We start from the raw sequence: 13,005 nt of genomic DNA, 5'->3' as shown, positions 1-13,005 counted from the left end.
TCTTATGCGTACGGGATGCAGCAGTACGGACCGGTAAGTCAAGCCTTGTCCCTCTCGTGTGGTACAACGAATCGGACAACGCTGAAGTTGATACCGGATTTGCAGTTTCCTTATCGGCCTGAGGGCTGCGAACAATTGAACAAACTCAACACATACGTGAGCCTCATCAGCTCTCATCTGCTGGCGATATATTTACTTAACGAGACTCTTTCCCGCATCGACAGGGCCGTGGCTTTCCCTATGGCTTTTACAAATCCCTGTTATAAGGCCTCCTCCACATGTATAGATCTTTTCTTACCAATATACCCGTCATCTCCGAGACTCTCACAGCGTCCTTGCGTAGTAAACAAGCTTCAAGTTAAAGGTATCGGGGGGAAACCATCAGCCGGTAGAGAGGCATACCGGTCTTGTCTTGATGCGGTATTCCTGTTCACGGTCAAGCTCGACTCCTTGGGCCTCTCTCTTCCTTGAGAGGATACACCAGACTATCTCTGGCCTGTTTTCAAATGGCAAAGAAGGTCCGGTTATTCATATCATCACACATTCATGGGGTATCTCTTCAGTACAAAGAGTCGTGTAGGGTCGTTGCGCGATCGTAAAGGCTTCGTGTGTGTTGTCCATCTCCGTAGATTTGGCTCGAAGATGTCGTGGTTAAGTGCCTGAAGTAGAGAGCATTTCACGGTGAGCTGAGTTAGCCTGATCCTTTGGCACGAGAGCAGATTGATCTAGACTTTTTGACACTGCGACTCACTTTCCATGATATCACATGCCCAGCCTGCTCTCCCTGGTCATCCCGGCCCGAGCCTCCCGGTTGGCTTGAACCATGTTGATTGCTTGACCAGCTGTTCCAGTCTGACCCTGATGTTGTGTATGGGGAGGGTTCGGCTGGCTACCACCTGTTCCGGCTGGTCGATCGGTCGCCGAGGAAGGCCCCGACTTTTTCTCTTGGAGTCTAGCGACAAAGTCGGCGATGTCCTCCTGACGGAGGGGGATTTCAGTCGGAGATCGTCGAATCATCGCTGGTAGTAAGGCTCTTTATGTAGTATTTGTACGTGGGTTTGACTGTAGCTTCGTAGCACTTGCTTGCAGGAGTACAGGGTACAGGAGTGTTTCGTAGTGTCAACACAGCTCAACATCGAATGTCAACAAACGGCGATATGCGAAAATAGCGGAGATCGTGAAATGCAGCATGTCCGCCCATCGTACAACTATTCGACTGATGGTGAAATATAGCTCGCCATCCCAATCTTGGCGATATCCATCAACACCGATTCGCTACCCCACTGACCCGTCAGACTTGCACCTACTGGCCAGCCATCCGCACCTAATCCTATAGGCAACGAAATACAAGGCAAACCTCCGAGAGATGCCGGGACCGTCAACAAGTCTTGAGCGTATCCTCGCGCGTCCTGGCTGGTCGAGCTCGTCGAGTCGAGGATCGGAGCCGTCTGAATGGCGGTCAGATGCATATAGACGTCTACCCCTCGTGAAGGGGCGTCCGTAACGTCGTCCAGATCTTGAGGTTGACTGGACCGGAAGATCGCGTCCAAGTCCGATCTTAGACGTTGTCTCAGTTGTAGCGCTTTCAGATACGAGTTGTTAAATGCCCTGTATGGCAAATCTCGGATACATTAGTCCGAGTCAGAAAGACGACTGAGAGATGACTTCCTCCACTCACCCTGCTGTCAAAGCATATGTACCGGCCAATATCCGCTTCTTGACCTCTGGTCCGAATCCCCATCTTCTTGTCCACTGTCTTCGATCCACTGACCCTTCCGGCTCTTCCAGATCGCTCTTCTGACCACCATACCAACCGCCGCCAAATCGAGCGAGATTGCTACTTGCCTCCGCACACGCTAAGACGTAGTAAGCGGGCAGGGCCAGGCGTATGCTAGGAATGCTGATCGGTACTATTGTTGCTCCCAATGAACGGAGATGTCGGATGAACGGGGCGAGGTCGAGAGGCGTCAAGTCCTTCTCTAGACATGTTTCCTATACAAATCAAAGCCGAAATCAATCGGTCAGTCCGAGCCAGGTAATTCGCAGTCGCAATCGGATGACTTACTATCGGGATGCCTATCCGAACACCATCGAGCCGTCCATCTCGTAGGCCCTTCATAGATTGCCTCGCTTCATATTCGACACCTTCAGCCCGATGCCGTACTTCCGCGGCCGCACAACTGGGATCCATAGGATCTGGATGTGACATGACGTCTACAAACGGTAAAGAGGATGGATCAGATTCCCTGTCCGAGAGGTCGACCTAGAGATTTACGGTCGCAGACTGACCGAAGAGCAGTCTAGCATCATCGACTTCCGATGCCAAGATACCTACACAGTCTAGCGTATCGGCATACGAGACTACGCCATGTCTATGATCGTCTCGATAAGATGCGATTCACTTAGCTTAAACTTGGCTTGTGTGTGAAAACAGGCGAATGCTTACCGGCTGATCATGCCGTGACTAGGTTTCAGCCCAACCAGTCCGCAGTACGATGCAGGTAGACGTACAGAACCCCCAGTATCCGTCCCGAGAGCGCTATAAAGACGGTAACCATATCAATATTATCCGATTTCGAGGTATACGAGAGCGACTCACGCCCAAGCTTGACCACTCTTGACAGCTGCTGCACTGCCTCCCGAACTACCCCCTGCTGACCGAGCCTGTACTTCATCTCTCCCTTCAACGGCTGAACCGGGTATCCAGGGATTATGAACGGGCGGCGAACCGGGTGGAAGGTTATTCGTCATACTTCCCATCCCGAATTCGTCCATCTGCGTTTTGCCAGTGATAGATGCTGCTGAGGATAACAAGCTCTTTACAGAGGTCGCCGTGTATGGAGATTCGAATTCTAAAGATACGATAACAGAGAACATTTAGCTATTGTGGATCGACATATCGGGTCCAGCGACAAAGCTTGCCTTGCAACATCCGGGATGAACATGTCGTGCGGGTACCTCGAAGCATGAAGTTGTCCTTGATCGCGATCCGTTTTCCCTTCAGCCTTTCTGACCGAAATAGATACGAGAAACCGATTTTCAGCTAGGCATCAAGCAACAAAAGCTATGGCAGAGTTGACGGACGATCGGTGACCTCAGTAGCCCGAGCTTCGATTCCTTCTCCCGGATGCACCCAGGTGAAGGGGCTTGGTTTTATAGAGCTCGCTCTTGCGACATTGAGTATGGGGCGGGTCGACTTCATGGCGCAAGAGAGACGCCAAAAAGTACCAAGGCCGAGTACTACTGGATCAGAATCGGTTGGGCGGAGTTGGAATTCCAGAGGATTGTGATTCTTGAATTTCACCGCTACATCCCAAAGTTGGGCTGACGGTCGATCCCTATGAGATCCTGCGCTTACGTAAACCTCAAAGGCAGCGATCTGACGCCATTAGCTGCAGAATGCATGGTCATAAATTCAGCTCTTGTCCATTCTTCACTTCCCTTCGATCGACAAGGCTGATTAGCTGATTACCTACTTGACAGACATCATCGAGCATGCCTGATCTTCGAGCTCTTGCGCGAAGCTGTCCGCCGGCCTCCATTGCTGACGATCTCCTGGCGATCATCAACGCTCAACTTCGATCATTCCTCACCGCACCCGATCCAAAGGAGACCTCCGATGACGTCTTACAATACGTCGCAATCGGGCTCAACATCCATGCCAGCAGGTCCTTGCGAAACTTGGGAACGCTTCCTCCAGTCAGGGTCGATCTTTTGCCTCTAGAAGCCCTGGTAAAGCTGGTCGACCTAGCCCCTGATGCTCTCGATGATGTCCTCCCGACATTCATCCTAGATGCCATCTTGGCCTATCCTACCCATGTCTCTACGGTCAGGCAACTGGTGACCAGTGCTCTCAAGGATAATGCAGCATTCGGTACGGCACTCAAGCAAGAGGTCATCGAGGCGACCGTGCGATTGCTAGAGCGAGAAAACTCCAGGGTGCTCAAGTGCGAAAAGGGGCAAGATCCCGGCGAATCCCATATCCCCAGACTCGCCTATTCTCTCTTCATCTACGCTCGAGCACATCCGAATATGGCAGCGGCCATCGTCGAGGCGAGGAACTTTTTCGGCATTCTCAAAGTTAGCTACGAGGTCGTATCCGGTCTACCTTTGACATCGCTCGATGCGACCCGGAAGATACAGACCAAAAGCCATCTCTTGCTCCTCTTGCATACTCTATTGGAGCCCTTGCCTCCTTCGGACAGGGAATGGAAGTTGGAGATGATCGACGAGCATGGGGAAAACGAAGGCTCGGATACACTCGTAAACACGGGGATCTGTCATGACTACAACGTCCTCTTCGCGCAGCAAGACGGCCAAGCAGCCATGGACCTTTCGTCTGGCGAGAGCGGGAAACAGGCTATCGGGGAGAAGCAGATGGATGCGCTGAGGTCACTTAGTTCCGGGATGAAGCTGCATACGCACCGAGAAGACGAGTCGGTCATGATCAAGGTATCCGCCGATATAAGACTGAACTACCGGGCTGATTCATATTGAGGAGTCGTCAATCTAATCACAATCATGTTATTTCACAGCACCGGATTGCGCCCATCCTCGTTCTCTTCCCCGACATGCCTCCCGAGCTCTTACATGAAGCTCTGCGTCATCCTCGGTTCGCTCATTACAAAAGCGAGAACGGCGGCGAAGATGATCCGGTGACCGTGTTGACCAACGCCATGCTAGACAGCACATTACCCTCCGAGCTGAAAGAGCTGGGCCGACGTGTACGAGCTGTCACGCAGGGTGAGGAGAGAGAGGGGGCTAGTCGTAATGCCTCGGCAGAGGGTAGCAGGGAGAGGAGTAGACAGCCTAGTCCGGAAAAGACGGCCAGGAAGACGTTCAAGCGAGACAACATCTTCAACGATATGCCCATGGACTTTTCTAAACTCAGCTTTGGAAAAGGAAAGAATGACGAGTCAGTCGGAGGTTGATTGCCATCAATGGTCGCTTCGTAATGCTGATTGAGAGTCAATCTGTACAGCGACCTGGACTCGTACACTAATGCAGTACCTGACCACATTCGTCAGTCTATCATCCGTCTGACCGAACAACAACGTTCGGAAGAAGAAGCCGAACGCGAGCTTGAGCATGAAGAGGCGAAAGCGAGACGATCGAGATCCGCCGTGGCAGGACCTTCCAAGGCAAAGGAGCCTAGGATCAGAACTGTCGCTTTCGAAGAGGAACTCGATGAGGATGATCTACTAGATGACGAGACGGACGCGTTGGAGGCGCGTGTACGACTGAACCTCAGGGAGGGAGAAGAGGGGAGCAGTGATGGGGAGAGTTATGTCAATTCCGAAGAAGATGTGAGTGTCTCTCTTCGTCTAGACGAGACTCGCAAGCTGATTACCTGACACCTTCAGGACGATGTCGGCGCGGGGGGGACGGAGGATGTGTATCTGGAGCAGCTGTACCTACAGAATCCGAGCGCGTTCGAGCGGAATGCTGCGACGAGGAGGAGCAAAATGCGCGAACAGATGCGTCAGCAGACGGGTGAGTCTAAGCTGGTCACGTTGCCCGATCAAATCAACTGATCGCAATGGCCTTTAGGTTGGAGCGATGAACAGCTGGAGGGTTGGAAGATTATGCTTGAGAGAAATGTAAGCCGGCCGAGAACGCGGGTGAAATGACCACCGAAGGATAACTGAATTGATGAGCTGTGCAACTCGTTCGCAGCCTTTGAAAGACAAGATCTTGAGTCGTCATGGCGACCCAAGGGGTAACCGAGCGCCTGCCGATCGCAGCGGTAACCAACCGAATCGAGGAGGCGGCGGTGGAGGTGGTGCAAGGGGAGGTGGTCACGGTGATAGAGGTCGAGGCGGGAGCGGAGGAGGTCGCGGTGGAGGTGGCGGTCGTGGCAGGGGCGGTGCCAACAAGAGCAGCAGGGGTCATCAGAATGCTGCCAGGACTAGAGGGCATGACCGCAAGATGGCCAAGATGGGTGCTGCCTAGCTTGCTCCGGTATACTTGTCATGAGAGAGAGAGACCGTTATAATGCATATTCGCATAGAATCATCATCATGCGTTGTCAAGTCGCGACTTGGTTGAACATCCATCTACCCCTACGCCCTTGAAGCCAGAAAGTGTCAAAGGCTGCTGCCACCTGCTAGCTACTCGGAATCGTCTTGACATAGCACTCTTCATTCCGAACAACAAAAACGACACGGTATGGCGTTCTTTCTCAGGGAATGCACCGTCGGTATCGTCCATGTCGACGACAATATCATCCTGGGTGCCCGGGGCATCGCTGAATGGCTCGATCAACCTTCACTAGTATGCACGGGAATGCCAAGAGATGGTATAGATTCGAGCTCATGTATACTACCTGTCCTCGATACAGAGAGTCGTACCTCGCTACGGACTGAAAAGATCGACGACACTGCTTCAAAGTTCGGAGACCAACGGCGGGGAAGGCTCTTCCACGAACGCAGGGATCGAGAGGGCTCTCCAACATTACCTCGTCGGCTCTGCACTTGAAGAAGCGTTGGAAGCAGATGCAAATGATGTCGAGATCTTCTGGCCATTCAGATCGAAGAATGAGGTGGTTGCGTCCGAAGGAGGGCTGGAAGAGCTGAAGCGGAGAAGGATTGAGCGGGAAGGAGATAAGGTTGATTGGCGGGGTCGGGAAGCTATCCTGTAAGTCCAGGTCATGTTACTCTCAGACTCTCATCTTAGCTGATTCCAGGAGCATAGCCACCACATCTTCTTTCGAGAGTGGGGTCTTCAACCTCAGAACAATACGACCGCTCTCCTTTTGCTCCTTCCGCCCCATCCTTCGGTACTCTCCCCGTCCACCCTCGAAGACTGGTCACGATTAGCGTTCGAATCCTTGAACTGCCCCGCATTCCACCCCATGCCATCATGTGTCGCCGCTGGATTTGGAGTCGGCGTTGCTTCAGGACTCAATGTCCACATCGGGTTGGAGGCCACCGACATCGTCCCATTCGTCGATAGCGTCGTTCGGCCAGAAGCGCACGTCCGAGTGAACTGCGGGACTCGGGACTGTATCACCTACTTTGCCGAGATCCTCTCGAAGGATGAGTCTGTCAGGCGTGCCATCGAGGACCTAGCTGCCGAAAGCTCTTCAGGCGGATCAAGCGAATCACACATCAACAGCTTGTTTACCGAACTTGCGGAAGCGGTTTTGAGGGAAGATGCACCGAGGTTATTGGTACCTCTGGCAAACGGTCAGACAGTGCCGGTCGGTAATGAAAAGGAAGAAGAATCGGAAGAGGGCGTTTTCGATGTTGCGAAAGAGTGAGCGTTTGGGCGGTAGACCACATCCGTGCTGTTGAATGCACGCTGATGATCATGAACACCCTCGCAGATTGACACGTTCCGATGCCTCGAAAGCGATACAACAGCTCAAGGAAGCGAGAAGCAAGAAAGGGGCAAGCGCCCAAGCTCTTGCTGATAAGCAGGCGAACCAGCGAGCGGCGCAAGCTGCGGCTCAGGCAGCAGCAGAGTTGGCTGCGGATATCCAAAAGTTCAACCTGAGAGGTCGGGAGATCGGGATTGGTCCGATCAGGCATCGAGCTTGCGAGCCTCTCTACAGGGCTTTCGATAATCTACCATACGGGAACGGTCGCACGGTACAAGAGGGTATGGCGCTAGCAGTAGCTGCCATTGATATCCGTGAACGACAGAATGTTTGGGATGGAGTGGTGTTCACCGGCGAACTGTCCAAGATCCCTTGTGAGTCCTGCTAGGACCGTTGGTGTTCTCGAAATATAGGCTTATGCCCATATCTTCCTCTTCCTAGCGTTATCATTTGCTATTGTCTCTTGGTTGAACGTTTTCTTGGTATCTGATCCGAATCGCGACAACGATGGCCAGCCTTCGAGCGTTCGAATACTGAAGTTACCGTGAGTCGTGGCGTGATACCTCATGCTCGTATGCATAGTCTCACCATACATCTATCGCTACAGAGAATATTTCACCAACCTTCGGGGTCAGGCGACCAATCTCGCGCCTTTCGTTGGTGCTTCTCTCGCTGCAAAGGCAAGTCCATGTGCTAGTAACAATTCCGTGCAACCTCAGCTGATCCTCTCGATCGTACAGATCATCTTCAGCGATAGCAACAGACATTGCGTCACCAAAGTGGATTATAATAACCACGGGCCCGCTGCGATCCGACTTAGTGGAGGGGGAGATTAGCGCCCTTGTTTTTGGGACTGTCGTCGACTGATGATGAAATTGTAATGCAAAGTGTACAACGTCTACCCATAAACCCTCTGGCCCATAAGCGCTGTCTGAAATCCCTATAGTTCCGTGCTGTTGTGGGGCCCCAAAAGCGCGAGTGCCGTCTCTAAGAACCACGACTCGTGCTTGATAAAGTGCACGACCATGGTACCTCCTCGCTCTTTTGGGTCGTTGCGGAATCTGACCTGTCGTGTTGGCCGGCGTTCGTAAGTTTTTATAGCTAGAGCTGCTTCGTCCGCATCGGTCTTCCATAGGGGGACGCTTTGAGCATGAGGATGTTTGGCGGCGTGCAGTCTTGAGAACAGTGACATCTCGCTTCCTTCCACGAGAGCCTCTACTTGCTGCAAGGCTGTCATGTGGTCGAAAGGCGGGGTGTAAGGTGTACCGAAGTGCGAGACGGTCGAGTAAGTCGCAGCCCAATGTTTCCCTCCCCTCCATTGTAGTTCGAGAGGGGTCATCTGTTCGGTGTCTTCGGCCCGGACCTCGTCGATTGTGTTGGGGAACAGGAATCCGTGGGAGTATCTGTTCAGAAGATGCTGATAAGCGCGAGCTGTGCTGGAATGAGCGTCGTGATACTCACACAGTGCCAGCCTTCGGGTGGTCGTAGATGGCACATCTCTCGCTAATCCAGACGATATCTTCCCGCTGGGGATGCATCTTGATCCACTTGGTAGCCAATTTGTCCTCCTTCCCTTTCACCATTTTGCGCAGCGGCTCATAATCGGCGATGTAACGTACGAGATCCAGCGACATGCCATAACATTCCCCGGCCATGAACGTGTTCTTGACCAGATCTTTATTCGAGACATAAAGCAATGGGCAGGATCGATCAGCCAGGAATTCTGGGATTTTGAGACGTTCAATGCTCACAGCCAAAGAAGGTGAGCTTGCGAGGTGCTACCCTCAACCTCCGCTCCATCTCGCCGAGGACGATCAGAGCATCGTCATCCGCCTTGAAAACGTAGTCTGGACGTTTCTCGCCCGCGTAGAGCGCATGCGCGGTAGGGTCCAGGGCATCCAATCTTCGTGACCGAGTTCCAGACTCGGATCTGAATGTAGTCTCGCTACCATTTGGCGGAACTTGCGCTCTCTCCGAGGGTACGAAGAAGGTGTATTCCGGAACCATTGCGTGATCAGCCGCCCAGCTGAAGTACTTGTGTGTCTTGCCAGAATTCATGTTCTCCTCCATGTCTAAGATGACGATATCACCAAAGGCTGTAAAGCGACACCATATGAAGCTCATCTAATCGGTCGACCGCTGCAGAAGCTTCTCACTCACTGTCGTTCTCCAGCTCCACCTCCTGAGCGTACCTGTCCTTCGGCCTACCCATGATGAACCGAATACTGACGCTCTCCGTCCCTCTCACCCGACTCTTCGGATGACTGCCATACGTCTGCCGGATCAACATCCTCTTTTCCCTCGCTCTATCCATGGTCATCACCCCGATAAAGATCCCCACGGGTTCAAGCTGGTCCACACTATCGTCCTCGGCCGAATGGGGAGGTTTCGTTTCTGACGGACCCCAAGGCCAAGCCGGGTGCGAAGAGTCAATCTCGACGAGAGGTTGTTTGGAAGGGCTAGCGAACCCTCCGGATATCCGGGCTAACATTCCAGAACGGCGCGCAGGGGAACGGGAGAGGGCATGGTAGCTGGGTTGTTGGGATGCGCAGTATTGGCGCCAGGGCAGAGGTGCTTTGTCGGGATTGAGCGCGTACATCAGGAATTTCGTCAACGAATAGGCAAATATGCCTAGAGCTATGAGAAAGATGAGCTGCGAATATCACGAGTCAGCGTTCGACCATTGGTCGCAGTGTCGATGCCATGCATGATGCACTCACGAGCGATCGATAAGGTCGTGTCATGACAGCCACACCTAGCCGTCTCCACATCCGTTTTTGACCCATCCCTCCCGGTTCCGCCTCGACCAGCCGCCCTTTCACATCTCTCGATCGTTTCGTTCGTTTTCTCCGTGCGACGTTGGCATGCTTCGTCTTGACATCCCCGTCGACCTTGGAAGCTCCCGATTCTAACAGACGGTATTCGTCATTCGAGGCAGAGGGTCGGCCGGTCGAGCCGATCCAGTTCCATATTCGGGTGATACTAGGATGACCTGGTGATGTATGATCAGAGGCTTCGCCCGTAGATAGAGGTTCTGAGCGAAATGGCTGCCTGCTTAGACTCTCCGAGTCCGAGGTACGTTGTGACGCAGGGGTATCGCTCGAGTTGGGTTGTAAGGCGGACGATATGGATCCCGTCGTATCGTCGTACAGCACCTTGTGAGCTTTCCCAGATCCAGCTGTTGAACTGTGCATTGCCGTCTGCATACGATCTGGGTTGGTCATCTTTGATGTCATGTTCAATTGCCTAATATCGCTGTCCCGGAAGCCGAGTGTGATATTGGCAGCCTCGGCCTGTTGTTCCGCGACGAGATCCTCTTCCGTCGAACCTGTTCTCAAGCCGGAGCGACCTCTTTTCAGGCCACTCTGACTAGTACGATTCCTAGCTAGTGTGAGAGAAGGCCTGGAAGTATCTGACAGGTCGAGCTGTGATGTGCTCGCCGAGATGTTGGTGACGTCTGAAGTGTATCCCGTGAACGGCTGCTGGTGGCCTGGTGGTCGGTACGCTCGGTCGTCCAGGAATTTGACATGCGGGACCGAGGGTTACGGAGCTACCGGGGCGATTGATGAGCTAAATAGCAGCATGTGCTGAACGTTCTGATCTCTATAGTTGTTCCTACCGAGATGTTAGATATGACATGATATACTTGACGACCGGGCGGCCGGCGCGACAGCCAGAGGGTCTCCCCCTCCCCGTCGCCGACCTGATATACTTTAATCGTATACAACTTCTTACATCGAGCATCTACACAACCTCTTCCAGCTATCGATTCGTGTCTAATTCATAATAGTATAATCTTGGGAAACACAATCCGGAGCTAGCCTTTGCGTTCCGTTCTGCGAAGAGAAGGGAGATGGCTGTCGCTAGTACGACGTTTTGATGTCGACATCCTCGGAAAGAAAGCTGACCTGATTCTCATCTACCTCAGATGAGTCGTCGACGGTCAAGCTCTTGGCTGCCGTAGGAGTGACCGTACTATGGACAGCGGTTTGGTCCGTATCCTTGCTCGGTTTGCACACTGCGTACGGCAATCCGGTCGCTCTTCCTATGGCCTGACCAATCTTGCTAAAATCGAAAAACGTATCCTTTCGCTCACAGACGGAAACGATATCAAAAGAGGCCATACCCTCATCCAAGACTCTTATCCCCGAGCACAGCACCTGAAGAAATTCCCGGCGTAACGATCATCAGACCGTTACTCGGACTGGACCCTAACCTCTTCTACAATCTACAAACGACCCTAGCGCTCGAGTACCCTAGCGACAAGCTCGAAATCATCTTTGCGGTGCAAGACCCTTCGGATCCAGCTCTTGGTGTTGTTGATCTCTTGTTGAACGAAAGAGTCGGAGGAGATCCTTCTGGACCGAAACGTTGGGAGCATGTCGACGTCAAGGTCATCGTCAACCCCGAAGTCGTTGGAACGAACCCAAAGATTAACAACCTCGTCAAGCCTTTCGACGAGGCCAAGTTCGAGATCCTCTGGGTGGTTGATGCCACGGTCTCTATGACGAGCAGTATGCTCGCACGCAGCGTGGAAGCTCTCATCACCCCGCCAAAGTCCACCAACATTGCCTCGGCCCGCGGCAAGCTTTCTGCGGAACGGGATGGTCTGCTTAGTACCGGTGTACCGGTCGAACACACGGCAGAATATAGTGGGGTGGGAATCGTACATCATCTCCCGAACGCTTGGGTTCCTAACACCACGGGGAAAGGAACGTTTGGATCTAGGTTGGAAGCATGCTATCTGAACGGAGTTCATGGTCGTATGTATCTCGCAATCGTGAGTTTTCACGTTACGGCTTGGATGGAGGTATGTGGAAGAGCTGACGCTCGGTCTTGCTGCAGAACGCAACTGGCTTGGAATCCTGCGTCGTCGGCAAATCCAACATGTACCGCAAATCCACCATCGCTGCGCTTTCCGGCCCATCCGGCGCGGACGAGCCCAAAGGCCTGAAAGCCTTCTCTCCATATCTGCCAGAGGACAACCTTATCGCCCACGGTATCATGCATCAGCTCAAACTTTCTCATGCGATGACTCCGGATCTCGCTATGGATTGTCTCGGGCCGATGTCACTCACACAATATATCGCCCGACGGGTCCGCTGGATCAGGGTTAGGAAAAAGATGGTCTTTGGTGCTACCTTGATTGAGCCATTGACCGAGTCGATCGCTTTGGGTATTGTCGCTTCCTGGGCTGCGAACTATCTATTCGGGATCCGACCGCTGTGGTTCTTCGTGATGCATGAATCGGCCTGGACATGGATGGACATCATGGTCGTGGCCGCTCTGCGAGGAGAATACATGAAGGGCCAAGAGTTGGTAGATTGGTTACTGGTCTGGGCCGCGAGGGAAGCGTTGGCTTTACCCGTCTGGCTCAAGGCGATGCTCGGAGGGGATCAAGTGGTTTGGAGGTCGAATACATACAAGATCTTGAAGAACGGTACGTCGGATTCAGAATTACGAACGTAGTCATGTCATCTGACGGTCATCTTCGATGTGACAGGCGAAGCCGTTAAAGTACAACAGTGATGCAAATAGAAACGTATATAAAAGACGTGGTCGTGGATGTAGATGGGAGTCCGACTTAGGTGGACCGGTTGGACTAGCAAGTGCCGACTCGGTCTTGGAGATTTTTTCGGATGTTCCGGTCGAACCGATTCATACAAGACTAGAGTCAACGCATG

The 13,005-nt window shown here is 52.8% G+C and overlaps 5 protein-coding genes across 5 annotated transcripts; 3 read left to right on the top strand and 2 right to left on the bottom strand.

Annotated features, from left to right (window-relative positions):
• Positions 1–1,062: 1,062 nt before the first annotated feature.
• HD553DRAFT_305090 (amidase signature domain-containing protein) lies at positions 1,063–3,258 on the bottom strand. The gene is made up of 8 exons (XM_046179110.1): positions 3,085–3,258; positions 2,923–3,009; positions 2,600–2,852; positions 2,447–2,539; positions 2,290–2,372; positions 2,066–2,214; positions 1,679–1,992; positions 1,063–1,608 (listed from the first exon to the last, which is right to left on the bottom strand). The coding sequence occupies exons 1-8, from the start codon at positions 3,200–3,202 to the stop codon at positions 1,209–1,211; spliced, it is 1,497 nt and encodes a 498-aa protein (XP_046039112.1). The 5' UTR covers positions 3,203–3,258; the 3' UTR covers positions 1,063–1,208.
• A 202-nt stretch (positions 3,259–3,460) lies between these two features.
• On the top strand, positions 3,461–6,026 carry HD553DRAFT_305089 (uncharacterized protein). Its single transcript, XM_046179109.1, has 6 exons — positions 3,461–4,452; positions 4,536–4,915; positions 4,982–5,306; positions 5,364–5,493; positions 5,551–5,600; positions 5,677–6,026. The coding sequence occupies exons 1-6, from the start codon at positions 3,496–3,498 to the stop codon at positions 5,950–5,952; spliced, it is 2,118 nt and encodes a 705-aa protein (XP_046039111.1). The 5' UTR covers positions 3,461–3,495; the 3' UTR covers positions 5,953–6,026.
• A 60-nt stretch (positions 6,027–6,086) lies between these two features.
• Positions 6,087–8,209, top strand: HD553DRAFT_154382 (uncharacterized protein). The gene is made up of 7 exons (XM_046176772.1): positions 6,087–6,273; positions 6,341–6,636; positions 6,694–7,257; positions 7,328–7,695; positions 7,763–7,865; positions 7,929–8,001; positions 8,062–8,209. Exons 1-7 carry the CDS (start codon positions 6,169–6,171, stop codon positions 8,155–8,157), a joined length of 1,605 nt encoding a protein of 534 aa, XP_046039110.1. The 5' UTR covers positions 6,087–6,168; the 3' UTR covers positions 8,158–8,209.
• Positions 8,210–8,261: 52 nt separating this feature from the next.
• HD553DRAFT_268140 (uncharacterized protein) lies at positions 8,262–9,812 on the bottom strand (the record flags this gene model as incomplete). Its single annotated transcript, XM_046177562.1, has 4 exons — positions 8,262–8,724; positions 8,783–8,996; positions 9,073–9,417; positions 9,482–9,812. 4 exons carry the CDS (start codon positions 9,810–9,812, stop codon positions 8,262–8,264), a joined length of 1,353 nt encoding a protein of 450 aa, XP_046039109.1.
• A 1,162-nt stretch (positions 9,813–10,974) lies between these two features.
• HD553DRAFT_305078 (uncharacterized protein) lies at positions 10,975–12,991 on the top strand. The gene is made up of 5 exons (XM_046179108.1): positions 10,975–11,187; positions 11,250–11,343; positions 11,420–12,101; positions 12,167–12,761; positions 12,825–12,991. Exons 1-5 carry the CDS (start codon positions 11,175–11,177, stop codon positions 12,848–12,850), a joined length of 1,410 nt encoding a protein of 469 aa, XP_046039108.1. The 5' UTR covers positions 10,975–11,174; the 3' UTR covers positions 12,851–12,991.
• The last annotated feature ends 14 nt before the right edge of the window (positions 12,992–13,005 follow it).

Source organism: Filobasidium floriforme (assembly GCF_021052385.1).
Source record: "Filobasidium floriforme strain CBS 6241 chromosome Unknown HD553scaffold_3, whole genome shotgun sequence".
NCBI classification, from domain to species: Eukaryota; Fungi; Basidiomycota; class Tremellomycetes; order Filobasidiales; family Filobasidiaceae; genus Filobasidium; species Filobasidium floriforme.
The sequence above is the reverse complement of the archived record's forward strand: the minus strand, read 5'-3'. Positions and strand labels throughout refer to the sequence as shown.